Below are 25608 nucleotides of genomic sequence, written 5' to 3' on the forward strand. Positions count from 1 at the left end.
ATACTCGTGAGTAACTTAGTCGGGATGTGAGCCAGTGCTGGGAATAGCCTGTCTCATCACTGTAACACTTAAGTGCGAGTGTAAGAGTGTGTGCTCAAACTTTCAAAATTTGTGTGTGCAAACACACACACACACACACAATCTCTATGGGGTACCTCAACTTATCAAGGATAAGTTTCTGGGCAACATACAAAGTGTTGGTTATAACCTATAAAGCCCTAAGCAGCTTGGGCCCTGGGAATTAAAAAGAGCATCTTCTTTGCTATGAACCACACTGCCCATTGAGATCATCTGGAGAGGTCCATCTGCATTTGCCACCGGCTCGTCTGGGGGCTACTCAGAGGCGGGCCTTCTCTGCAGCTGCCCCAGAGCTTTGGAACGCACGCCCTGCTGAAATAAGAGCCTCACAATCTCTGACAACTTTTAAAAAGCCTTTAAAGACACATCTGTTCACCCAGGCTTTTAATTAAACATTGCTTCCATAGTTTTAACATTTTTAAATTAAAAAAAAATTAAATTGCAACGTTTTGACTTTTTCTGTTGTTTATTTTGTTTGAACCAGTGTTTTAACCTTTTCTGTTGTCATTTATTTTGCTTTGTTGTAAACCGCTCAGAGATGTGAGTTTTGGGCGGTCTAAAAATATATGTTAAATAAAATAAATAAACAGACTGAAGGTTTGAGACAGATGGGGTTAAAGGGTTCTCTGTTTGTGAACCTCCGGCAAAAGAGAACTCACCACTGCATGAGGCAGGCAGTTCCACTGTCCAACAGCTCTGAACAGTTCAGAAATTCTTCTTAATATCTAGCCTAAATCTGCTGCCTTGTCATTTCAACTCACAGGTTCTGAGCCCTGCCCTCAGGAGCCACAGGGAATGAGAGCGCTCTCTGACAGACCTTCAGGTTTTTCAAGACAGCTCTCATAACTCCCTTAGTCTTCTGCTGATGAATGAAGTACACTCAGCACATGGTCAGGAGAACTCTGCAGGATGACTCCACAGGGGCCAAGGCGGAATTTCAGCACTGAAAACCGTGGGCTCCTCAACACCCCATTTGGTTTGGGAGCAACAGAATGTGAGAACAAAGCCAACCGCGGACCAGTTTTCCTCAGGATCTGCAGTCAGGGAGACGAACGTGAGATCTCTTGGTTCTCCTGGACCTCACATCGGTATTTCCACCCCAGGGAGCATCTGTACCTCAGCACCCAGGTCTGCGGCCTTCGCTCTCGGCTCCAAGATGGTGGAAAGAGTGGAGTCTTCCTTCTCTACACTTTTGGAATTGTGGGGAGGTCCAGAGGGGCTCAAGGGCACCACCATCAACATGGCCTCCTCCATGGTCTTGTGGGCAGAAGAATGCTGTAAGGAGGCGGCCATTTTGGAGACCCTCCGAAAGGTTTCCTTCATCGCTTCCCAGAAGTCCTTGCGTATCAGGCAGTAAAGGACAGGGTTGAGACAGCTGCTGGAGTGCGCCAGGCACTTCGTGAGCGGGAAGATGTAATTCTGCAAGAAGAAAAAGGTCTCGTCCATGCGCACGGCCTTGAATTTCACCAGCACTCCCCAGATGGTGGCCACGTGGTTGGGGAACCAGCAGACGAAGAAACAGCCGACCACCAGGCGGACGGTGGTAGCCACCTGGTTTTGCCGCTTGGGGCTGTTGCCGTTGACTCTGTGGCTCCTGAGGAGCCTCAGGAGGAGGAGGTAGGAGATGGAGATGACCACCAGTGGGATCGCGAAGGTGATCACCACTTTCTGGAGGTGGTAGACGCCCAGCCAGAACGGGGTCGGGAACTTGAAGATGCATACCTCCACCCCGGCGATGTGAACCACGGTGGTGTAGATGGTGGCGGGCACCGAAGTCCCCAGGGCCATGCCCCAGAGCGCCAGGGTGATCCACTTGGCCAGCCGAGGAGTCATCCTTCTCCCGTCCTTGAGGGCCGACGCCAGGGACCAGTAACGCGTGACGCTCATGGCGGTGAGCAAGAAGACGTTGGCGTAGATGCTCAGGACGGTCAGGAATGGGATCGCTTTGCACAGGACTTGGCCGAACGGCCAAGTGAAATCCAGGAAAGTCTCCACCGCCCAGAAGGGGAGCGTCAAGGAGAACTGGAAATCAGCCACCGCTAAACCGAAGACGAAAACGTTGATGACGGGCGCGCGCGTGCCCTTCTGGGCCCAGATCAGGTACATCACGAGGCCGTTCCCCAGCAGCCCCACAGCGCAGACCACCGAGTAGACCAAAGTGATGAAAGTCCTTAAGCCAGACAAGTTGTCCAATGGGGCCATGGCCGCCTCACCCCAGACGTCAACATTATCCACAAAAGACCAGTTGGAAAGGCCAGGGGGCACAGAGTTGTTGCTCCACTCTGACCTCCCAAGTCCACTCACCTCCATTTTGGGGAGAAGGTAGTCTCTGGAAGGTGCCACCAGAGCAGCCCAAATGATGGTGCAGATTGGGTGTGGACTACTTTTTCTCACTATTTCATCCACCTGCCCCAAATATGTTATAGTTTCTTCAAGCAGCTGCTGCCAGAGTGGACAGAGTTGCCAATCTGATTCCCATCTGTGTCGATCTGATTCCGATCTGTGTTGATCTGATTCCGATCTGTGGCGTTGAAGGCAGCAGGAATTGCTGGTCTGATTCTGATCTGTGTTGATCTGATTCTGATCTAGGTTGCCAGAGGTGACAGGAATCGCCAGTCGGATTCCGATCTGTGTCGATCTGATTCCGATCTGTGGTGTTAAAGTCAGCAGGAATCACCCTTCTGAGTCGGATCCGCTGAGATTGTTTCAGGAGACAGGCATGCCGCTGGATGCTTCGCCTCACCAAAGGGTGTTGTTTTAGGGCTGATCCATCTCTCCCAAGCTCTGCAGAGGAAGACGCTCAGATGTTGTTCTTCTTTCCTCCGGGAACTGGCAGATTCTTTGACTCGCCTTTCTCTCCATTGGTCTTCTGCCACCAACTCTGAATCCAGGCTGATGTCTGTTTCTTTTTCCTTTGGGAGAAGGGGAAAAACAAGGGAGAGATTTCTCTTGGAAACGGTGCGTTCTACTCACGCTCCGTCTGCAACTTGCAAGGGCAGCTCCTCCTCTTGATGGATGAAGCAAGGCAGGGCTTCTCCTGGGCGGACCCTGCCCCCTTTTTATGTCACTGTTTGTACTCTTCACTCCAATTCTTATCTTCAGTGGGCAGCCAAGGTTTCTTTTCGAAGCGAGTGGCTGGCAGAGACAGAAGGAACCTTGGGTCAGATATTGACTCGAGATCTGTGGAGCTTGGAACGGAAGCAGTGCATTCGGGGAAGACTCCACGGGACTGAGACTGGGGCCGCACAAATGGCTTAATCTGGGGGTTCTCGGCCTTGGGACCCCAGATGTTGTTGGACTCTAGCTCCCACTAGGGATTTGTGTGTCGGCTTGATTCGAGCCGGGCTCGACATGCCCTCAGCTCCTGCCTGTAGGCTTCCAGGGACATCTGGTGGGCCACTGTGGGAAACAGGATGCTGGACTAGATGGGCCTCCTTGGGCCTGATCCAGCAGGGCTGTTCTTAGGTTCTTATGTTCTGATGACCAATATGAACCAGATCAGGTACAGTTGTAGGGACACATAAAAGGTAAAGTTGTGCCCTCGAGTTGGTGTTGACTCCTGGCAACCACAAAGCCATGTGGTTTTCTTTGGTAGAATACAGGAGGGGTTGACCATTGCCTCCTCCCACACAGTGTGAAATGATGCCTTTCAGCACCTTCCTAAATCTCTGCTGCCCGATATAGGTATTTCCCATATTCTGGGAAACATACTAGTGGGGATTCGAACCAATAGTGTGTTTTGTGATGATGTCATCCACTCCGATTCAAGATGGCAGATGGATGACCATTTGAGGTGCAAGTGGGCTAACTTGTGAACCGCCTAGCTGATTTGAACCACATTTGTGACAGGGACACATAGGGACACCTCAATGGCGTTGTTTGTGATGATGTCATCATCCACCCCGATTCAAGATGGCGGACACTTGTGAGGTGCGAGTGGGTACAGATCTGGACCAACTTTAATGCAATTGGAGGGACACCTCAAACGCATAGTTTGTGATGATATCCTCCACCCCAGTTCAAGATGGTGGACGCATGGGCATTTGAGGTGCAAGTAGGCTAACTTGTGAACTGCCTAGCTGATCTGCACCCAATTTAGCCTGGTTGTAGGGACAGTGAAAGGAAAGTAAGCCCATTAGTTGTCACTCGACCAACTTGTGTAATATGTGGATATGGGTTTGATTTGTGTATTTGTATATTTCTGCAAAGAGTCAGCTGCTGTGATTATTGGACAAGAGTTGCTGGTTCATACCTGTGCTGTGTTTGTTTATTTGCATTGTTTGAAATGGCATTTAAGGCCCCAGTGCCCCGGAAAACAAGACAACGCCATACTATTTATTTGCTGATGGAAAAAAATTTCAACTCTACCCAGTGTAAATATGAGCAGCTGCTTCCCTCTAGTGGAGAAGACTGCATAACAACCTGACCCTCCAGCTGTTATTGAATTACAACTCCCATCATCCCCTGCCATTGTGGCTGGCGATGATGGGAGTTGTAGTCCAGCACCAGCTGGAGGGCCAGGTTTTCCCACCCCCTGGTCTAGGGCAACAGTGCACAACTCTGGCCCTCCTGAAGATGTTGGACAACAACTCCCATCATCCCCGATGACTGGCCACTGTAGCAGGGGATGGTGGGTGTTGTAGTCCAGCAACAGCTGGAGGGTCAAAGTTGTGCAGCAGTGGCCTAGGGTGTGGAGTCAGTGAGTGAAAGAAATATCGTTGTTGTTGTTATTGTAGATATTGTCGCAGAATATAGGCTGTTCCCAGTCAAGTTGCTTTTTGTAGTTGGCTGATGGTGATTTCTGTGGCCCCGATGGTGTTGAGGTGCTCTTCAAGGTCTTTTGCAACTGCACCCAGGGCGCCAGTTACCACTGGGATTATTTTGGTCTTCTTCTGCCACAGCCTTTCAGTTTCAATTTGTAGATCTTTGTATGATTTTTTCTATTTCTTTTTCTTCTGTTCTGCTATCACCTGATATTGCTATGTTGATTATTTTAACTTGTTTTCATTATTATTTCTTGTTTACACAGTCAGACAGGTGATATTGACTGGTTTGTTTTATCCAGACATCGAGTCCTTCCCAAGGACCTGGGATGCCAGAATTTTATTGTCAATGGTTATAGATATCGTCGCAGAATATAGGCTGTTCTCAGTAAAGCTGCTTTTTGTAATTGGATGATGATGATGATGATGATGATGATGATGATGATGATGATGATTAATAATAATAATTCGATTTCTATACCGCCCTTCCAAAAATGGCTCAGGGCAGTTTACACAAAGAAATAATAAACAAATAAGATGGCTCCCTGTCCCCAAAGGGCTCACAATCTAAAAAGAAACATAAGACAGACACCAGCAACAGTCACTGGAGGTCCTGTGCTGGGGGTGGAGAGGGCCAGTTACTCTCCCCCTGCTCAATAAAGAGAATCACCACCAAGTTAAAAGGTGTCTCTTTGCCAACTTAGTAGTGGTGTGACAAATTCAGGGCTGACAAAAGGAAGTACTTTTCCAACGATGCATAATTAACCAGTGGAATTCTCTGCCACAAGATGCGGTGACAGCCATCCGCCTGGATGGCTTTAAGAGGGGTTTATAGAAATGCCTGGAGGACAGGTCTGTCACTTGCTACTCCTCAGAGGGCTATTGGCCACCGCCAGCCTCAGAGGCAGGATGCCGCTAAATCCCAGTTGCAGGGGAGCAACAGCAAGAAGAGAGGGCATGGTTTCGTCTCTTGCCTGTGGGCTTCTCAGGAGCATCTGGTGGGCCACTGTGGGAAACAGGAGGCTGGACTGGATGGGTCTTGGGCCTGATCCTGCAGGGCTGTTCTTATCAACTTCCGAAGCGCAGGTGACCGTAGAGCGTAAGGACCCAGTGCTGTCTTGGCATGACGTAACCTGAGAAAAAAAGAGAATTCTCTCAGAGTCTAGGGAGAGGGTGGGTCAGAAGCCTCTCTCCTTTTCATGTCAGGAGAGGACCGAGATTACAATGGGAATCTCAGGCAAGTCCAGACCTGGGCCCTGAGCTGGGAAACAGGTGTGCGGGCGGCGACAAGGGAGGGACTGCGCTCCAGAAAGGCCCGCGGGCTCAGGGGCTTGCCTCCCAGTGCTCCCTGGACGACGCCACACACCTTTCTGGGCTCCAGCAGCCGTCCCGGCTGGCCCTGACAAAGCGGGAGCTTCTCCAGGGCTGCAGCTGCATGGATGTCCCTGCCCATCCGGGCCGGGCAGCCGAGAGCCGAGGAAGCCCCAACGCGTGAGCTGGCTGGCTGCCGGCGATGGCTTGAAGGAGAACGTGAGAACGGGACGCTTGGGAATAGCACTGCTGGCCAGCAGCCATGAAGAAGATGTTCTCTTGTTCCAGCAATCAAGTGGCGGTGAGTACCGAAGGCCCCTCAGTTGTGTCTGCCATGCTGGTTTCCCGGCGAAGGGTTTATTCTTCATTTCTAGGGTTGGCAGCTACTGGACAAGTCAAGACGGGAAGGTCATGGAGAATCACAGCATAACCTGTGATTCTGAGATCAGACCTCCAAAATACCCCAAAAGGCTTCATCTCAGCTAAGGCAGGTGTTTTGGGTCCCCAGTGATGTTAGACTACAACTCCCAGCATCCCCTGCCACAGAAGCCTTGTGGCTTCTTGTCCAGCTACATCTGGGGACGCAAGGTGCCGAACCTCTGAGCTAAGGTTTTGCACCAGAGCTTGTTATAAGCACAAGGAAATCTTGTTCGCATCCTGAGAAAAGTGTTTTCTTGGTTTAGTTTAGTTTTTTTAGTTTTTAGTTTATTTCTATTTTAGCAAGAGTCTGTCATTTGCAAGCCTGCAGAGATAAGCTCGACAGTCTGATCCATGGCGAAATGTTGGGGTTGAGGAGCTTGGCTGGGATTTTAAGTGATCAGCAGCACAGACAATGAGCTGAAACACCATAAACGATTCTCCGTTAAAACAATGCACAGTCGCGATGGGTGTGAACAGACAGTGGGATTCATTTCTTTTGCACAGAAATCCTGGTGTGTCTGTTTTGCTCCAGCTGGTCTTGCGGCAGCAAGCATGAATTGCCATTTTGCTAAGCAGGGTCCACCCTGGTTTGTATTTGAATAGGATGCTACATGTGGGAGCACTATAAGATGTCCCTCACTCTTAGGGGATGGGGCCGCTCTGGGAAGAATCGCTTCCTGCTTGATGGAAACTGTAGGATAATTATATGTGGAGAGATGGTATAACAAGATATGGTCACTGGCAATTTTAGGAAAAAAATCAGATAAAGTAAAAATAATGAATAAGCAGAGAAAAGAATCACAATTTTGTCACATTTGGAAAAATATATTTCTTATATAGAGAGCGTAATGGAGATAGCTCTGATCCTATTCATGAATTTTGGAAATTATGATTATTTTGATATGCTTGGAATAGTGGATGTGGTCCACTCCTAGTAGATATCCAATAATATGTAGATAGTTTTGTATTATACCTGTGCTATATTGGTTTGTATTGAATTAAAATGAGTAAATGTAAGAATGTTCCAATAAAAAACTTTGAAGAAAGAAAGAAAAAAGCTTCCTGCTTGCATGCAGAAGGTTCCAAGTTCCCTCCCTGGCATCTCCAGATAGGAGTCCAGAGAGACTCCTGCTTGCCACCTTGGAGAAGCCGCTGCCAGTCTGGGTAGACAATACTGAGCTAGATGGACCAAGGGTCTGACTCTGTATATGGCAGCTTCCTCTGTTCCTATGCTGATAACAAGTTGAGTGAAACCGCACTCCAGGGGGTTCAGGGGTTCTGGAGCTTGGGACCCCAGAAGCTATAATGGCCGTAGCAGTGGATGATGGGAGTTGTAGTTCTCCTGCACTGTAGTTCAGCACAGAGCATCACCAGCAGAGAGTCTTCCTATAAATTCCTTGTTGGGTTCTGCTCCTGCCTCAGCCTAGCCTTCCTCCATTCTGCCTGCCGGCCATTTGAGCCTTGGGGATGAAATTTTGCATGAAACGGGCTCCTTGCGAGGTGGCGCCAGGACCTGACGAACCGGCTTGCTCAGGGCGGTTTATCTGTGCTTCAGGTAACATCACCTCTGCGTGGCGTCCTTTGTCTGTGCATGTTGGGGAAAGAGGAATTCATCAGTGACTTTGAGGAGCGAGTCAGCCCCGACAGTAACCCAGCGGAAGAGAACTGGTCTTGTGGCAGCCAGTATGAATGGTCCCCTTGCCTAAGCAGGGTCTGCCCAGGTTTGCATCTGAATGGGTGACTGCCTGTGTGCATTGCTGTAAGAAATTCCCCTTAGGGGATTGGAGCAGGATTGCCTGCTTGCATGTAGAAGACCCCGGGTTCATTCCCTAGCGACATCTCCAGGTAGGGCTGGGAGGGACTCCTGCCTGAAACCGAGCTGCTGCCAGTCAGTGTAGGCAATACTGAGCCAGATTAACCAACGGTCTCACTCAGTAGGCAGCAGCTTCTTTGCGGAGGGGACTGTGGCCTGTAGCTCATCAGTAAAACATCTGCTTTGCAGATAGGAAGTCCCAAGTTCTCCTTATATGTCATTCTGGAGATAAAGAGAGATCCCAGGCACCTTACACCCTGGCAAGAGACAGTGTGGTACAGTGGCTAGATGATTGGTCTTGGAGCTGTGTTTGAATTCGCACCGTCCACAGGGTTTGCTGGATGACTTCTCGCGAGTTCTGTGTTTCTCAGCCTGGATATGAGTGCGTATCTTGCGTAGAAAAAGTAGCTTTTCCCCTGTGAGTTGCTGGGAACAGAGTCGGAGCTGGGCTTCTCTACCGCTGCTGACGCCCCAGTCCTGTCTTGGAGCAGGCGTGAGTTTTCCCAGAGTAATTAGAATTTATTTAAGCAATCCTGGGGTGTGTGTCCCTTGTGCAATCACCCCCTCCTTGAACTTCTCAGGGAGTGTTGCTTTGAGAGGGGTGGCTTCAGAACCGGCTTTTCTTCCAAGGAGCCTCACCGATGAATCGCTGGAGCAGGCTTGCTGAACACAGAGAGGGAGGAACTCATGGGCAAAAGCTGTTGGCAGTCTTCAAGAAGGAAATTGCTTGGTTCAAAGACTCTCTAAACCCAAGTGCCTTTGCTTGCCCACAAAAAGTCAGCACGGACAGAGGAAGCAGAGCTGTGCAGCATTTTGTACGCGAGGCAGATTCTCTACCACTGAGCTACAACCCCATCTCCTAGTGGGGATACCTTACTGGGCTCACATAGTCAGCCATCCAAATACAAACCAGGACAGGCCCTGCTTAGCAAACCAGGCTTGCTTCCCCCGAGACCAGCTCTCCTCCACACGCTAACCTAAATTTTTGTTTCATTTCGTGATGGCTGATGGTTTCAAGCAAACACAGTGACATCTCTGGACTGGAGTGCAATGGGTTTATCAACAATCGGCATGCCCTCAACTCCTGCCTGTGGGCTTCCAGCGGCATCTGGTGGGCCACTGTGGGAAACAGGATGCTGGACTAGATGGGCCTCCTTGGGCCTGATCCAGCAGGGCTGTTCTTAGGTTCAGTCAATTAGGTTCTTATGTTGTTTACTTTTTAAAAACTACTTGGGGCTCAATCCACCTGGTGTTGGTTAGCCATGACGAAGACGTCCCATTGAAAACAATGCAAATTGTGTTAAGGGTGAAAAACCCATGCTAACTGGGCAAAAAGAGGCACCTTTTTAACGTGATGATTCTCTTTATTGAGCAGGGGGAGAGTCACGGGCCCTATCCACCCCCCAGCACATTATTTCCCGTGACTATTGCTGGTGCATATCTTATGTTTATTTTTAGCTTGTGAGCCCTTTGGGGAGAGGGGCCATCTTATTTTGTTTATTATTTCTCTCTGGAAACTACTTTGGAAACCTTTGTTGAAAAGCGGTATATAAATATTTGTAGTTGTTGTAACTGTTCCTCTGGGTTCAGTAAGTCAGGCCTTCTCAAACGTGGATCTCCAGAAGTTGATGGACTACAACTCCCATCTGCTATGGCTTTTGGCCAGTGTGGCTGGGGATGGTGGGCTTTGTAGTCCAGCAACATCTGGGGACCCCAGTTTGAGGCCCCCTGCAGTAAGTCCGTGCCCAGACAGATGACAACTGGATTCTGGGGACCTAGAAAGGTCGCTCTAGAAAGGAAATCTGTCATTTTGGGGCAGCGTCGGCGTCACTGCCTGTATCCAGGTTGCCTAGTGTTCATTTGGCCTCTTCTGTTCTTCCCTGAGGAGGCTTATTCCGAAGCAATCAAATGCAATTCATAGCGAGGGGAGAGAAAATTACATGTTTTCTGGGACATTTGCCAATTTGCTTCGAGAGCTTTTTCACTCAAACAAAGCGTGATGGAGTTGTTGACAAGGCAGCCGGGACAAGGGCCGTAAGCCGCCACCTGTCCTGTGTGGGCTGAGACCAAATGAAAGCATTAAATGACGTTTTTCCACATTCCCGCTTTGAGGCCCTTTCTTCTCTTTAAGAAAGGCCCGTGGGGTGGTTGCTAGGCAACCCAGAGCCTCCCCCCCCAGCCCTTAAGCCTCTGATTGGTGGTTGCTAGGCAATGTGGAGCTTGTGCCTCTCAACCAGTGGTGGTACCTAAGGCAAGATGGTGGGCCTGGGAGACTGGCACTAGTGATGGTTGCTAGGCAACCCCCGGTCGGGCCTTGCGAGCATGAATGCCCCCCTTTGCTGAGCAGAGTTTGCCCTGGTTTGCATTTGGATGGGCACAGTCTGCTGTAAGATGGATGGGGCCATAAGTGGGAAAGCCTCTGCTTTGGATGCAGATGGTCCCAGGTTTTGTTCTCCAGGGAGCACTGGAGAAAATGCCTGTTGAGAACTACTGCCCCGTCAATATAAGACAATATTGGTGGGCCACAGATCAGGATGGTATAAGGTTTCTTATTTTCATTTTGGAGATGGGGCCAAAGCTCAGTGGAAGAGCATCCGTTTGCATGTAGAAAGCCCCAGATTTATTACCCGATGTCTCACAGGAACATAGAAAGCTGCCGTCTACTGAGTCAGACCCTTGGTCTATCTAGCTCAGTATTGCCTTCACAGACTGGCAGCGGCTTCTCCCGGTAGACTGGGAGAGACGCCTGCCTGCAACCTCGGAGAGCTGATGCCAGTCTGGGTGGATAATATTGAGCTCGATGGGGCAAGGGTTAGACTCGTTAAGGCAGCTTTCTATGTTCATTTTAGTTTATCAGCATCCTTCATATAAACTGTTCCAAATTCTCCGTTACTAAAAACCATTCCTCTCTCCGTCACTTTCTTACCAAACAGGTCGAGAGCTGGAACAAACATGACCAGAAGCTGTTTGATGCAGTTGAGAAAGGGGATGTTGGAAGAGTTTCTGTCCTTGCTTCGAGGAAGACAGCCAAACCCACCAAGCTCAATGCTATGGGGCAATCCGCGTACGTAAGTTTTTCCTGTCCCTGAAACCCCTCTTGCTTAAAAGACAGAAACCGTCTTGGAGGGAGCATTAGAGCTCAGGCAAGCTGTGTCATAAAGCCAGAGTCTGCATACTCTTGGGCCCCCAAATGCTGTTGCATGTCAACTCCCATCATCCACAGTCACGAAGGCTGTTGTGGCTGTGGATTACGGGAATTGTAGTCCAACAACTTGGGTTGCAATGTTCAGTCAATTAATCAGATTGATTAACTGGTTGAACATCTTTTGCTTGATTCAGAAGGTGGCCCCAATAAATTGGCAGCAGGATTTTTCAGAATGATTATTCATTTGCGTGCGATTTGATCTAAATCAGTGGGTGGCAGGGACCTTCTTCTGCCTCCAGGAAGTCTTCATCTTTCTCTCTCGCACAGGAGGGAATGAGGCTTCTGAGATTGTCCTTGCTCAGACAGAAGAGAGGTGGGCCGTAAAACTGACTTAATAAATATCAAAAAGAAAGCAAGCATCCTCTTTTAAGAAGAACTATTCTTTCATTCCTAAGCAGATTCAGGCAGATAAACTGGATCACTTTATGCGATTACAAGACCCTTTCTTTAATCAAGGAATAGTCCTTAGTCACACAACCTACTCATGTGGCAACTGGTCACCACCAACTAGGCAAAGAGTGGGACGTTGGAAGTTGAAGTTCTCTTCTGTTTAGCAGAGGGGAGAGTAACTATCCCTATCCAACCCAGTACTGGGGCTGACATCCTCAGCCATGAATGTGTTTGCAGAAGGATGCCACCACTGCATGAGCCAGACTCCCTTTATTAAACAGCTCTTTCAGTCAAGAAGCTCTTCCTCATGTCTAGCCTAAATCTGCTTCCTGGTCTTTTCAACCCCTTGCAACAGAGAGTGAACCTGTCCCTATTTAACCAGGGGTGTAGTGGAGCGGGGAAGATGCAGGGACGGAGTGCTGGTACTTTTTGGCTTCTCTGGCTGTTACATAAGAACATAAGAACAGCCCTGCTGGATCAGGCCCAAGGCCCATCTAGTCCAGCATCCTGTTTCTCACAGTGGCCCACCAGATGCTGCTGGAAGTCACAGGCAGGAGTTGAGGGCATGCCCTCTCTCCTGCTGTTACTCCCCTGCTACTGTTACTCAGAGGCATCCTGCCTTTTGAGATTGGAGGTGGCCCACAGCCCTCTGACTAGTAGCCATTGATAGACCTCTTCTCCATGAAGTTATCCAAACCCCTCTTAAAGCCATCCAGGTTGCTGGCTGTCACCATGTCCTGTGGCAGAGAGTTCCACAAGTGGATCACGCGTTGTTGGGGTGGGCATGGCCATGGTGGTGGTGATGGAGAGAGTCTTCTGCACTTCTGAATTTGCAACTACATCACTGTATATGACACACTCATCAACGATATTTATTTTACTTCATTTTATTTATTTATTTATTTTTCTTTTACATATTTTTATAGCACCCAAAACTTTACGTCTCTGGGCAGTTTACAACAAGATGAAAACAAAAGTGAAACATTAGTTAAAAACCAAAACAAGAAATTGAAAACACAACAATTTAAAGTTTTTAAAACAATATTCTAAAACAAAATCAAAAGCAATCAAAACGGTATCAGTTAAAAGATCCTATGATCCTATGAAGATGACTATTGTACTTTCCCTTCATCTTCTTTTCTCCAGCTCTTTCAACTGTGGTTTCGCAATCTTGGTCAGCCTCCTATGAATCTATCTATCTATCTGTCTATCTGTCTGTCTATCTGTCTATCTATCTAATATTTGTATCACACCCCTTCAGTACTGCTCAGCCTGGATATTGGATTCCAAGTGAGATCTGACCAGTGCAGAATAGAGTGGCACTATTACACACTGTTAGGGGTGTGCAAACTGGTTCGACGTCAAACTTGTCCGGTTCAACTGGCTCAAGCTCACCCTCCAAAAAGGGAAGCCAGTCCGAGTTCGAGCCAAACCCAATTTAAGAGTTATTAGAAATCAGAGGAGGAGACTGTGTTACTGGTGATGGGTTGTATACTGTCTTTACCAGAATCCAGGACTAGGTTTTTCCCAAGTGTTTTGAGATTAGAAATCAGGAGGGCCATCTTAAATTCAGAGCCCTGTTCCTTTCGAGGAAATGCAAGTATAACCTGTATTTAGCCTTAAGGGAGTCTTCTTAAATTCAGAGCCTTTCCAGGAAATGCAGGTATAAATTTGGTTTAACCTCTACTTCTTAAGGGGATCATTTATTTATTTTATTTTAATTTATACCCCACCTTTCATCAAGAAAATCCCAAGGTGGCTCACGATAAAATTTAAAAACAAGATTATAAAAAAGACACATTAAAATATTGAGCTAAAAATATAAAAACAAATCTGATTATATATATATATATATATATATATATATATATATATATATAAAACACAAGCATAAAAACAATACAAAATACAAGACGCAGCAGTGGAGACAATCATATAAAAGCCTGGGTAAAAAGCCACGATTTGACATGCTTTCTAAAAACTGTTCTAAAAACTGTGACATGTTTTCTAAAAACTAAAAATCATCTTAAATTCTGTATTTGGCCTCTCCTTCTTAAGGGGGTCGTCTTAAATTCAGAGGCTTCTTTGAGATTCGGGTAAATATATTAGCTGTCTCAAGGGAACATTGAGAGTGGTGGGAGATGGGCTGGGCCTGGTTCTCCAATCCTGTTTTCCTTTCCTCCTTCAAGATTCCACCTAGCAGCATCCAAAGGGCTCACCGAATGCCTTACTATCCTGCTGACCCACGGGGCAGAAGTTAACAATAAAAATGATGATGGTATGTATGCGTATGAGGGCTGGGGGTTCACTAAACCAGGGGTTAGGAGACCTCCAGGATCTAACATGCTAGGATTCAGTGAATATTCTGCTGCACAAAACACAACACAATCCAGGCATTGGAATATATTTGTTCAGTTTTTCCTAAATGATTCAGTTTCCAGGTTTTTAGGCCACTCGACAAGGATGGAAACTGATGAAAGGGAACTGAGGAAAGGAAGAGGAGATACTTCTTAAGTTTTCCCTTTTCCTTTTTCTGCAGCTAGCTGATGGGCTTAAGGCTGGCTGTTGCCTCTAGCCATTGGCTGAGCTGCTCTGATGTCATGGAGTGTTCACAGAAGTTCTAAATGAATGTTGGAGAAACCACGGCATTCTGTAGAATGTTGGTAGCAGCACGGCTTGTGTGAGGGAAGTGAAAGATCAGTCCAACTGGGTCACAAACATGGGATCATAGGAAGCTGTTCCTTATTTAAAACTTATTTTAATGTAAACATTTATGTCAGTTTACAGAACCAAAAAGTATAATTTTATTTATTTGGGGATGGAGCTTAGTTCAGTGGCAGGGCACCAGCTTTGCATGCAGAAGGTTCCAGGTTCCGTCCCTGACAGCATCTCCATGATAGGGCTGAGAGAGACTCCTGCCTGCAACCCGGGAGAAGCCGCTGCCAGTCTGGGTAGACAATACTGAGCTAGATGGCCCAAGGGTCTGACTCAGGGAGAGAACTTGGAACCTTCTGCAGGCAGGAGCTCTTCCCAGAGTGGCCCCATCCCCTCAGGGGGAAATCTTGCAGAACTCTCACTTGGTCTCCCATTCAAATGCCAACCAGGCCCTGGCCCTGCTTAGCAGACTAGTTCTCGTCCCCAGACCAGCTCTCCCGATGGGTTGATGAACCCCTACAGGAAATTTGTAGGCCTGCCCAATTTAAGTCCAGGATTTACGACGAGCCTCCGGAAGACGAAACGTGGCATCTCCGTTTCCTGTAATATGTGACCAATTTCCCTTTCCCTTTCTCCCTAGGAAGCACGGCTTTGCATTTAGCGACCATCGCCTGCCAGCCTCAGTGTGTCAAAGTCCTTCTACAGGTAATGGAAGCAGCCCTAGAAGCTAGTTCTTTCCTCTCTGAGCCAACCAGGGTCCATGATGCCAGGTTAGCTGTTGAACATGGGGGGAGGTGAAGATAAGAGTGCCCAAGGGCATGTGCAGAGTGCCCTTCTAGTGTGGAGGATCTTGCAGGTTGTTTTGCTGCCCTAGATGAATTAAAACTGTCTCTCCCCAGCTCATTTCTCATAACAGCAGCCAGGGGCGTAGCTAGGGGAGAGGGGGCCCATGTTCGTCCCTCTCTCCAGCGGCCCCTGGAGATGATGATGATGAAGAAAACAGGGAAGGGTGGAGCTGGAGGGCCCTCAGCCGCTTGGGGGTCCGGGTACTTTGAACTCATCCTCTCAATTTTAGCTATCCGTCTGACAGCAGCATAACAATTGCACATTAAATATTCAATCGTTGGCCAGCATGCTGTCTGATCACTTATATTTTTCCATAGCTGTCACTTCTCGACTTCCTCCTCATTACAACGCTCTCGGTGCCCTGGGCAGCTGATGGTGCAGAGGCACCATGAGGGGGTGGCCCCCAATGAATTGCTCAGAGTCCCAAATCTCATTGACTGTTGCCAGATTTGGCTTTTTTAAAGCCAAATTTTGGGTTACGGCCCATTTGACTGATGAGTATACCCCTGAGGTTCTGGCCACCTTTAAGGCACCAGCACAGAACTGGGCTCTTAGGAACACAGGAACATAGGAAGCTGCCATATACTGAGTCAGACCATTGGTCTATCTAGCTCTCCCTAGATGTTCTCCCCAGAGCGGCTCTATCCCCTAAAGGGAATATCTTGCAGTGCTCACACTTCTAGTCTCCCTTTCATATGCAACCAGGGCCGACCCTGCTTAGCTAAGGGGACAAGTCATGCTTGCTACCACATGCGTAAGGTCGATAGTTCATGCGTAAGGTCGATGCACTGGAACTCCATCTCCAACATTTTTTTTTAATTTACATTTTATATCCCACTCTTCCTCCAAGGAGCCCAGTACTATATACTTAAGTTCATTACTACATGCTTAAGTTCCTCCTCACCACAATCCTGTGAGGTAGGTGAGGCTGAGAGAGAAGCGACTGGCCCAGAGTCACCCAGCAAGTCTCATGGCTGAATGGGGATTTGAACTCGGGTCTCCCCGGCCCTAGTCCAGCACTCTAACCACTACACCACACATGGATGGGGCCAGGCTCCAGCGTGGGAGGGAAAAGAAAACTAATGCACCCAGCCAGCAAAACCTGGCTGGGAATGTGCTCCGGATGCGGGCTCATTAGATCCCCCTGCTAAATGGATGCGAGGCATTGATGTAAAAGATGCTCCTTTGCCAGTTAGCAGGAGTTAATTGGAGTGTATGGAGTTAATTGGAGAGTATGTTGCAATAAAAGTAATTTTTTTAAAAGTCAGGGAGGAGGGTTGGTCTTATGGTAATGAGCATGAATTGTCCCCTTTGCTAAGCAGGTTCTGCATTGGTTTGCATTTGGATGGGAGACATGTGAGCACTGTAAGGGATTCCCCTGAGGGGATGGGGCTATAGCTCAGCCTGCTTGCATGCAGAAGGTCCCAGATTCCCCTCCCTGGCAGCATCTCCAGGGCGGGGCTGGGAGAGACCCCTGCCTGCAAGCTGGGAGAAGCCGCTGCCAGTCTGGGTCGACAAGTCTGAGCTCGATGGACCAAGGGTCTGACTCGGTATGCGGCAGCTTTCTATGCCGAAGCTTCTCTCCTCCTAAATTTAAGATGCAGTGATAATTATGCCTCTTTCACAAGGGCCTCACAACCAGCAACCCTCGGCTTCTCCTTAGAACGCGGCTTACGAGGCATTGCAACCCGGAGAGAGGGGTGGTGGGGCCTCTTTGCCTGGGGGCCGCCGGCTAACGAGGCAATAAGCCGCCAAGCAGGAATCTCTCGGTCTCCCAGCTCTTCGCCGCACACGCCCTTCCTGCTCTCCATATTCATTTGCCACTCTGGATTTCATACCCCACCCAGCTCCGATTCGCCCCCGTGTCGCCTCTGTGCCGAAACTACCCCCCAGGGATCTTTTGCAACCCTGCCGGAAGAGGATCCGTCCCCGGAACTGTCTCACGCAAAGGTGGTGCTCGGCTTCTGTACAGAGGGCAGTGAGGGTCCCCGCCGTTCCGCCTTTAGTGTGGCCCTGTAAGCCCTTTGGGAATGGGCTGGTCGTTTTATTCTTCGTGCATAGGAAGCTGCTTCATACGGAGTCAGTCCCTTGGTCCATCTAGCTCAGTATAGTCTGCACAGACTGGCAGCGGCTTCTCCAAGGTTGCAGGCAGGCAGGAGTCTCTTTCTCAGCACGACCTGGAGATGCTGCCAAGGAGGGGACTTGGAACCTTCTCCCTGCGGGCGAGCAGAACCGCAGAGTGTTCGAGCTGGGAGGAACCTTGGAGGTCTTCTAGACCTCAGAGCAGAAATCTGCTACAGCATCCCAAACACTCAGATGGACATCCAGCCTCTGTTTGAAAAGAAGAGTTCACCGCTGCATGAGGCAGACAGTTCCACTGCCCGAGAGCTCGTGCAGTGAAGAAATTCCTCCTAGTTTCTGGCCTGAATCTGCTTCCTTGGGATTTCAAAATCCTTTCTGCAATATTGTGTTCCACACTGGTGGAAGTGTGTTGCAATTATTTATTTATTTATTTATTTATCTATCATATTTCTATACCGCCTGATACGTACATCTCTAGGCGCTGTACAACAGTGGCAGAGAATGACTCAGAGCTGCACTGATTTTGTGGGAAGCACGAAATGTCCTCTACATTCATCTCTGTCTTTGCAATACAACAGCCTGCACACAGACTATTGTATCTGTGGCATTAAGACCACAACAGCCATAATGCTGTGTGACTGTGAGATAATTGTCGAGGCATGGGGGAAATGATTGAACCAATGTTTTGATTTTTGTTGTTATTTCTTTAACTAATGTCTTAACTTTTTTGGCATTTTTGTTGCAAACCGCCCAGAGATGTAAGTTTTGGGTGGTATAAAAATATGTTAAATACATAATTAATTAATTGATTAATTAATTCTAATGTCCTTTCACTCCATTGTTGTGAGTGACTGCTCCTTTAAAAGTGTGGCTACCTTTTCAAGTCTCCAGGAAGTGGCAGGTTGGAGATTTTCCTGGATGAATTTATTTTTAAAGTTAATATTTTAAAATTAATTCAACTCCGCAGCATGGCGCCAATGAAGACTGTGTGGATGGAGGGAACCGTACACCGCTGCATTGGGCCGGTGAGTTCTAAACAATGCAAAGGCTCTTTGGAGAAATTTCTAATCCGGAATCCCCAGTGAGAATCTCAGGGAGAGAGGCGAGGAAATACCCAGCAGGCAACTAAGCAGGCTGGGCAATGAGGCCGCTAGAGGTCCCAGGAGGTGGGCAGCTGGGTTCTTTGAACCCGTCAGGCAAGCATGAATTTGCTAAGCAGGTTCTGTCCTGGTTTGCATTTGGATGGGAGACTACCTGTGTGAGCACTGGAAGATATTCTCACCTAGAGCTGCTCTGGAAAGAGCAGAAGGTTCCAAGTCCCCTTCCTGACAGCATCTCCAAGACAGGGCCAAGAGAGACTCCTGCCTGCAACCTCGAAGAAGCCGCTGCCAGTCTGTGCAGACAATACTGCTCTAGATGGACCAAGGGTCTGACTCTGTATATGGCAGCTTCCTAAGTAGTGTGGTGTGAATGGCCAGGAACAAGCAGAGGGCACGTAGATTTCCGAACCTGAAGGTGCATTTCAAATGCTTTCTAAAGTTCAATGGAATATACAAAGGGAGATACTCTTGATTCCTTCAATGGCTGACTGTCTCGGCATGGACGCGCCCGGAAGACGCTTCCGTGCTGTGCAGGAGAACTTCCCTGCTCCTGCGGTTCCTGCACACACAGCAGGAGAAAGTATATGTTGATGCTTTGTTCTTGTTCCAGAAGGGCCTCATGTCGCCCCAAAATACGTCCCTAAGGGCTACAGGCCCTCAGAGACACATTCTGGGGTGACATGGGGTACTTCTGAGCCAGAGCAAAACAGAAACATTTGCTTCCCCCTGCTGTGCTTGCAGACACAGCAATAGTAGTAAAGTTTTCTGCAGCACTGATGCGTCTGCCTGGTGCATCTGCACTCAGTTCCTGTCCCTGCTACCTATTACATGCATTTATTTTTAAAAAAAAATAGTTGCTGTTATTTTGCATTATTTTGGATTGAATTTTGCTTTTAGAAACCTAACTGCATGCTGACTCTGATGCTCCAGGATTAAAGCCCAAAAGAAAGATGGTTCAGTGAACCGTTCCCTGATCTAGATGCACCACCAAGCACTGTCAGAGTCAAAACATGCTGTCTAAATATTGTTAAAGTTAATTGCATTGTTTGGCAACAGCTATCTTGTTTTCCAAACAGTTGTAGGTATCTTTTCTTGTTATTCTAACAATGGTAGAACTTGAAAAATGTTTACCTGTCATTGACGCTCCAGTTGACCAGATCTTTTTTGGAACAGTCAATATGCCAACATTTATTCAGAGGTCATTGTCTAAAGCAGGAGCTGCCATGCCTGGGTCCCCAGATGTGGCTGGACTACAATTTCCATGTTCTTCAGCCACAATGGTCAGTCCCTGCTTAAGCCACTGTGACACACACACACAACTTAGGAACATAGGAAGCTGCCGTCTACTGAGTCTGACCTTTGGTCCATCCAGCTCAGGATTGTCTACCCAGGCTAGCAGCGGCTTCTCCAAAGTTGCAGGCGGGAGTCTCTCTCTCAGCCCTATCTTGGAGATGGTGCCAGGGAGGGAACTTGGGACCTTCTGCAGGCAAGCAGGCAGATGCTCTTCTCAGAGCAGCCCCATCCCCTCAGGGGAATATTTTACAGTGCTCACATGTAGTCTCTCAACCATATGCAAACCAGGTCAGGGCCTGCTTTGCAAAAGAGACAATTCATCCTTGCTACCTCAAGGCCAGCTCTTCATAATAGTGCAATTAAGTTGCTGCAGCTGCAAGCACACAGGTGTCCTTCCCAGAGCAGCCCCATCCCCTAAGGGGAATCTCTTGACAGTGCTCACACCTGTAGTCTCCCATTCAAATGCAAACCAGGGTGGGCCCTGCTTAGCAACAGGGACAATGCATCCTTGCTGCCAGCTCTCCTCCTTCCATGACCGACTTACTGGAGCATAGAAGAAAGACTGGCTAAGACTGGAGAAGGATCCTTTGTGCTGCTTATTAAGTGCCGGGAGTGCTACTTAGTCAGGTAGGAGGCTGCTGTATCAATAAGGTTATTTTTAGCCTAACTAATAATAAGTAATTAGTCTAATAGTAGCTAGTAATGTTTGTTTGTTTGATTGATTTATATACCGCCCTTCCAAAAAGGGCTCAGGGCGGTTTACATCAAAGTAATAGCAAATTATTAGTAATAGCAAATTGATATTACTAATTAAATTAATTAGTAATTTCAATGATGGGCCTTCTACATTGCTGCCGCAAAGCTTTGGAAGGCGCTCCCTGCTGAAATAAGAGCCTCCCCATCTCTGACAATGTTTTAAAAGGCAGTTAAGACCCATTTGTTCACCCCAGCTTCTAATTAGATTTACAGTTTCTAATCGCTTTTCACACGGTGTTAAACTTTAAATTTATTTTAATCAGTTAACATTTTAATTTGGTTTTAATTTGCATTGTTTTATTGTAAACCGCCCAGAGATGCAAGCTTTGTGTTAAATGTGTTAAATAAATAAATAAATGATTGATTGATTGATTGATAATTAGTTATTATTATCCAGTCCTGACTTCTCATTCTGCTTTCTGCTTTTTAACCGACCCTCTGCAACAGCCTTCTCTGGATGTGCGTCAAGCGTGCTGCTCCTATGCGATCAAGAGGCCTTCTTGGATGTCGTGGATAATGTAAGGTCTTAACAAAGTTCATTTGGTGTGTTGTATAACCACCTTAAGTGCCACAGCAGGGAAATGCTTGACTAACAAGCTGGTTTGAATCCTGCTGGTACTATATCAGGCAGCAGTGATCTAGGAAGATGCTGAAAGGCATCATCTCATACTGCGTGGGAGGAAGCAATGGCAAACCCTTCCTGTATTCTACCCAAGACAACCACAGGGCTCTGTGGGCGCCAGGAGTAGATATCGACTTGTCTGCACCCTTTACTTTTACCTTTATGACGTAGTAACTGGAGGGAGTACATTGTCACGCCTGCTGCCACTGATGGTTGGGACAAAGAAAAAGAGCAGGAGAGTGTTTTTATTTTATTTTTACAATTTTTCTACCTCTGTCTCTGGTTGGTTTACAACAACATCTAACAACAGCATGGCAAAGATGGTCAGTCACCAGCAAAAGCAGATCTCCTCATCACTCGGAGCAGCTAGCAAGGCAGATCCTCTTTCAAACAGGGGCTGGTGGACTGGCATTGGAACACCAAGAAAAATTGTAAAGCCTGCTGGGATCTATACCAATGAGAAACCAAAGAGATCCCCCACCAGGCCGACCAATGAGAAACAAACACAACCTAGTCGAATAAATCTGTAGCAAGAAATATATTCAATGTAAGCAAAGTCAAAACAATGGGAAATACTGATGAAACATCTGTATAATCAAAGAGGAGTGGTGAAGTCCATGATGTTTAAATGGGTATGAAACATGAATGAACAAGTCTATGCACAACGGTTACCCAGTGACTTCCGTTTCGAGATGTCCCTTTTTCAAGTGGAAGTTGATCTTGTCAAAATAACATTGGTCCACATGCTCCAATGTCCTAATATTCTGAGTGATAAAACTCAGCTACTCTATAAAATGCAATCATATTTCAAAGGGTATACCTCCCCAATATACCCCCCACAAAAGATAACTTATAACAAACGTCATAGTTATAAACCAAACAGAAAGTGTATACAAAACTTACAATATATAAACTGTTTCTATTGTAAAACTGTATTTGCCCGCATTCGGACATAACGTCTGCAGAACCGCTGGCCCATCCAAATGCAGTTCCGTGTTACGTGTGAATGGGCCTAAGGAGCCAGTTCAAATGATACCTTATTGGCCCAGAGGATTAAAAAGGGGACATGCTGATCTTTTCTGCATCCTCATCCCTTCTGAAGATGTTGGGACATCTGCTGAAGGCATTGTGATGAGCATTCTCTCAACTCCTACCTTTTCTAATTGTGTGGGCCCGATAAGGTATCACCCCAAACAGACCCTTAATAGGGGTACATTTGGTGACAGGAACCGGTGTTGAATTGCCCCTCTGACTTCCCCCAGGGACCCACTGGGGAAGAAAATACTGACAACCAGTAAAGTGGTACTTGATCTGTGTTACTCTAGTGATGCTGTTTGCAGTGTTTTTTGAAGAGGTGTTGGGGATGTGCCCGAATCATTTCGGAGCCTCATTAGAGAGGCACTGAAACAATTCGTGGTCCATGCTGACCACCACATAGATGCTGCATGGCCACCTGCTCTATATAAACACACACAAACACACACACACGCCGATGCCCAAAATGTTTCAGGCAGATCCCTAAGGTGTTATAACCCAGGGGTTCTCAACCTTGGATGCCCCAATGTTGTTGGACTCCCATCATGCCATTGTGGCAGGGGATGATGGGAGTTGTAATCCAACGACATCCGAGGGACCCCAGGTAGAAAACAGCTTGTGAACTCCAAGAACCAGAGGATTCTCCACTATGCAGCTGGAAGCCTTCCACTTTTCTTTAAAAAGAAGTTCATTTTGGAAAGGCTCTAGATATCTTCTTTTCTCTGCAGAATGGAAGGACACCTCTGATGATTGCCGCTCAGGGGAACCAGGTGGCCATTTGCTCCCAGTTGCTCCAGAGAGAAGCTAAGGTTGACCTCATCGACAAAGACGGAAAGTAAGTCTCTCGCTCTTTCTCATACACTCGGGGTAATCACGCGATAGGTTGCTTCCTTATGGGACCTTGAAGGGAAACCCCTCCCTAGGTCACTATCCGTGGGCACGATGAGAGAGTGGAGACCGGGGAGGTGGGCCTGGTGTGGTTTTGAGGGGTTTGCTGTGAGTGTGACGAGAGGACAGTCAGGAGAATATTGGACTAGCATTGCAGGAGCAGAGTTGGTCTTGTGGAAGGAAGCATTAATTGTCCCCTTTGCTAAGCAGAGTCCACCCTGGTTTGCATTTGAATTGGAGACTCCATGTGTGAGCAACTGCAAGAGATTCCCCCTTAGGGGATGGGGCCACTCTGGGAAGAGCATCTGCCTGCTTGCATGCAGAAGGTCCAGGTTCTCTGGATTTCTCATTTTATCCCCATCATAATTCACACTGCAGGTGGAATACAGAATCATCTGGAAGAGCTCAAGGTTGAGTCACCCCATGAAATTCCTGGTACTCCTCAGGGCCAGGCTGAACCGATGGGTTGATATTACAAGGAACCAGACTCAGGGTAGACACTGGGAGGAATTTCCTGACTCTCAGGGCTGTTGACAGTGGAACTGTCTGCCTGAAAAGGGGACAATTCATGCTTGCTCCCACAAGACCAGCTCTCCTGGAAAATCCCAGGGGGGTTATCGGACGCTGTTTACCTTTCTTCGTTAGGAGAAAGCATCTTCCAGTGATGATTCTTGGTCTCTAACCCCTGTACAGGACTGCCCTCATTCTCGCTTGTGAAAGTGGAAGCACCGAGTCAGCCGATCTGCTTCTACAGAACGGTGCCTGCGTGGCCCTGTTGGACGGGACGGGACGGGACTCTTTCTACTACGCCACACACAACGAGAACCGTCGGCTGAGGCGGCTGATTCGGGGTGCCCTCAAGAAGTGGAGAAGAGGTCAGTGGGCTGCGACACGGGAGGTGTGGATTCCCAAACTCCCACAAAGCCAGAGGAGCAACTAGAATAGTAACAAGTGTCCCTGGCCCTGGTGTTGTGCATGGTGCCTGGGCCCGTAGCAGGGCCTTCTCTGTGGCTGCCCTTCTTGTTTGGAACACTCTCCCCCCACCCCGATTCGTTCAACCTCCTCCCTGGCTGTTTTTTATTATTATGATTATGATTATGATTATTATTTATTTATTTATTTATTTATTTATTTATTTATTTTAATTAATTGTTGTTGGTGTTTTTGTTCACCACCTAGAGTCTTTGGAGGAGGTGGTATATAAGAAAAATTTAATAAATAAATAAACTAGGACAAGACTGAGAACACACATCATGATTATTCACTTATAGTTCTGTGACAAGGCTCTCAGAGAGGTTGGTGCTCTCTCTCTCTCACACACACACACACACACACACACACACACACACACACACACACACGTACGTCTTTCCCTATCAGGAAGAACTTATTAAGATGGGCCCTGATCAGGCCAAAAGAACACTTAAGCAGAGAGTTTTGGGTGTTGAACAGCAATTGGATCTAGCCCGTCTTCCAAAAGGCACATTTCTGTCCAATTAAATCATCACCCTGAGACCTGCAAGCTATTTAAACCATATAGCCACATCTAATGGATGTTCACAGAGATTAAAATGGCCCAACTCATAACCTATACATTTTATTATGGGCACTAGCCGAGATGGAAGAGCTTCTAGTCATTCCTCTTTCTTTGTGGCTCAGCAGCATCTGAACTCGCTTCTGGCATCTGGGCAGAAGGAATAGGACTAGCTGAGTGGGTTGTAGTGCTTTGCGACTCCTGAATATCACTCTGTTCAAATCCTGTTTCTCCCCCCCCCCCCCGCAGAACAAGGCCACGATCAGTCTTCAGAGGCCAGCTCACAGGTATGAAAACATGTTCGCCATTTTATAAATAAGAATATAAATATTTGTCATATTGAGGGGTGTGTACGGAAACACTCTGGGCAAACTGGAATCGAACGCCCCAGCCCCATGGCATGTACCAGTTCTGTCGAACTGGCTGCTGGTTCAGTCTGTGCCTAGAACCAAGGTTGAACTGGTTCGACCCATACAGGGTTTTAAAAAGGATAGTCAGGGGGTGGGCGGGAGGTTACATGGGTGATGCGGCTCCTCAAAGGCGGTGGTCCAGCAACAGCTCCTCTAGACCTAGATAGCACTCCCCTCCCACACACACACATATCTTCTCGGGCCAACAGAGGCCTGGTTCAGGCCTCCGTGCAAGCGCAGCGGCCATTAGAGTGACTTCCGGGCATGCCCGGAGGCCGTTTGCGTCACCACAAACTGCAATTTATTGTGGTTCGGGTTGATGGGAGTTGCAGAACAACAGCACCTACAGGCTGGGAACCCTTGCTCTAGGCCCCCTTGCGCAACCAAATTGCATCACTGGCATGTAG

General features: G+C 47.7%; 2 protein-coding genes across 3 annotated transcripts in view; one reads left to right on the forward strand and one right to left on the reverse strand.

Annotated features, from left to right (window-relative positions):
• Positions 1-163: 163 nt before the first annotated feature.
• On the reverse strand, positions 164-3030 carry RXFP4 (relaxin family peptide/INSL5 receptor 4). The gene has a single exon (XM_053278547.1). It carries the CDS (start codon positions 2386-2388, stop codon positions 1159-1161), a length of 1230 nt encoding a protein of 409 aa, XP_053134522.1. The 5' UTR covers positions 2389-3030; the 3' UTR covers positions 164-1158.
• Positions 3031-6373: 3343 nt separating this feature from the next.
• Positions 6374-25608, forward strand: part of ANKRD35 (ankyrin repeat domain 35) — a 28725-nt gene continuing 9490 nt past the window's right edge. Inside the window, exons 1-9 of one of the 2 annotated variants that reach the window (XM_053277233.1) lie at positions 6374-6453; positions 11319-11449; positions 14170-14258; positions 15276-15340; positions 18531-18588; positions 21160-21230; positions 23098-23204; positions 23951-24132; positions 25041-25078. In XM_053277233.1, coding sequence (XP_053133208.1) covers positions 6415-6453; positions 11319-11449; positions 14170-14258; positions 15276-15340; positions 18531-18588; positions 21160-21230; positions 23098-23204; positions 23951-24132; positions 25041-25078 — 780 coding nt within the window. In that variant the 5' untranslated portion in view covers positions 6374-6414. Of the gene's footprint in view, positions 6454-10727; positions 10930-11318; positions 11454-14169; positions 14259-15275; positions 15341-18530; positions 18589-21159; positions 21231-23097; positions 23205-23950; positions 24133-25040; positions 25079-25608 lie in introns of those variants that run through there. The other variant, XM_053277232.1, reaches the window with a different exon arrangement.

Source organism: Hemicordylus capensis, chromosome 14, assembly GCF_027244095.1.
Source record: "Hemicordylus capensis ecotype Gifberg chromosome 14, rHemCap1.1.pri, whole genome shotgun sequence".
NCBI classification, from domain to species: Eukaryota; Metazoa; Chordata; class Lepidosauria; order Squamata; family Cordylidae; genus Hemicordylus; species Hemicordylus capensis.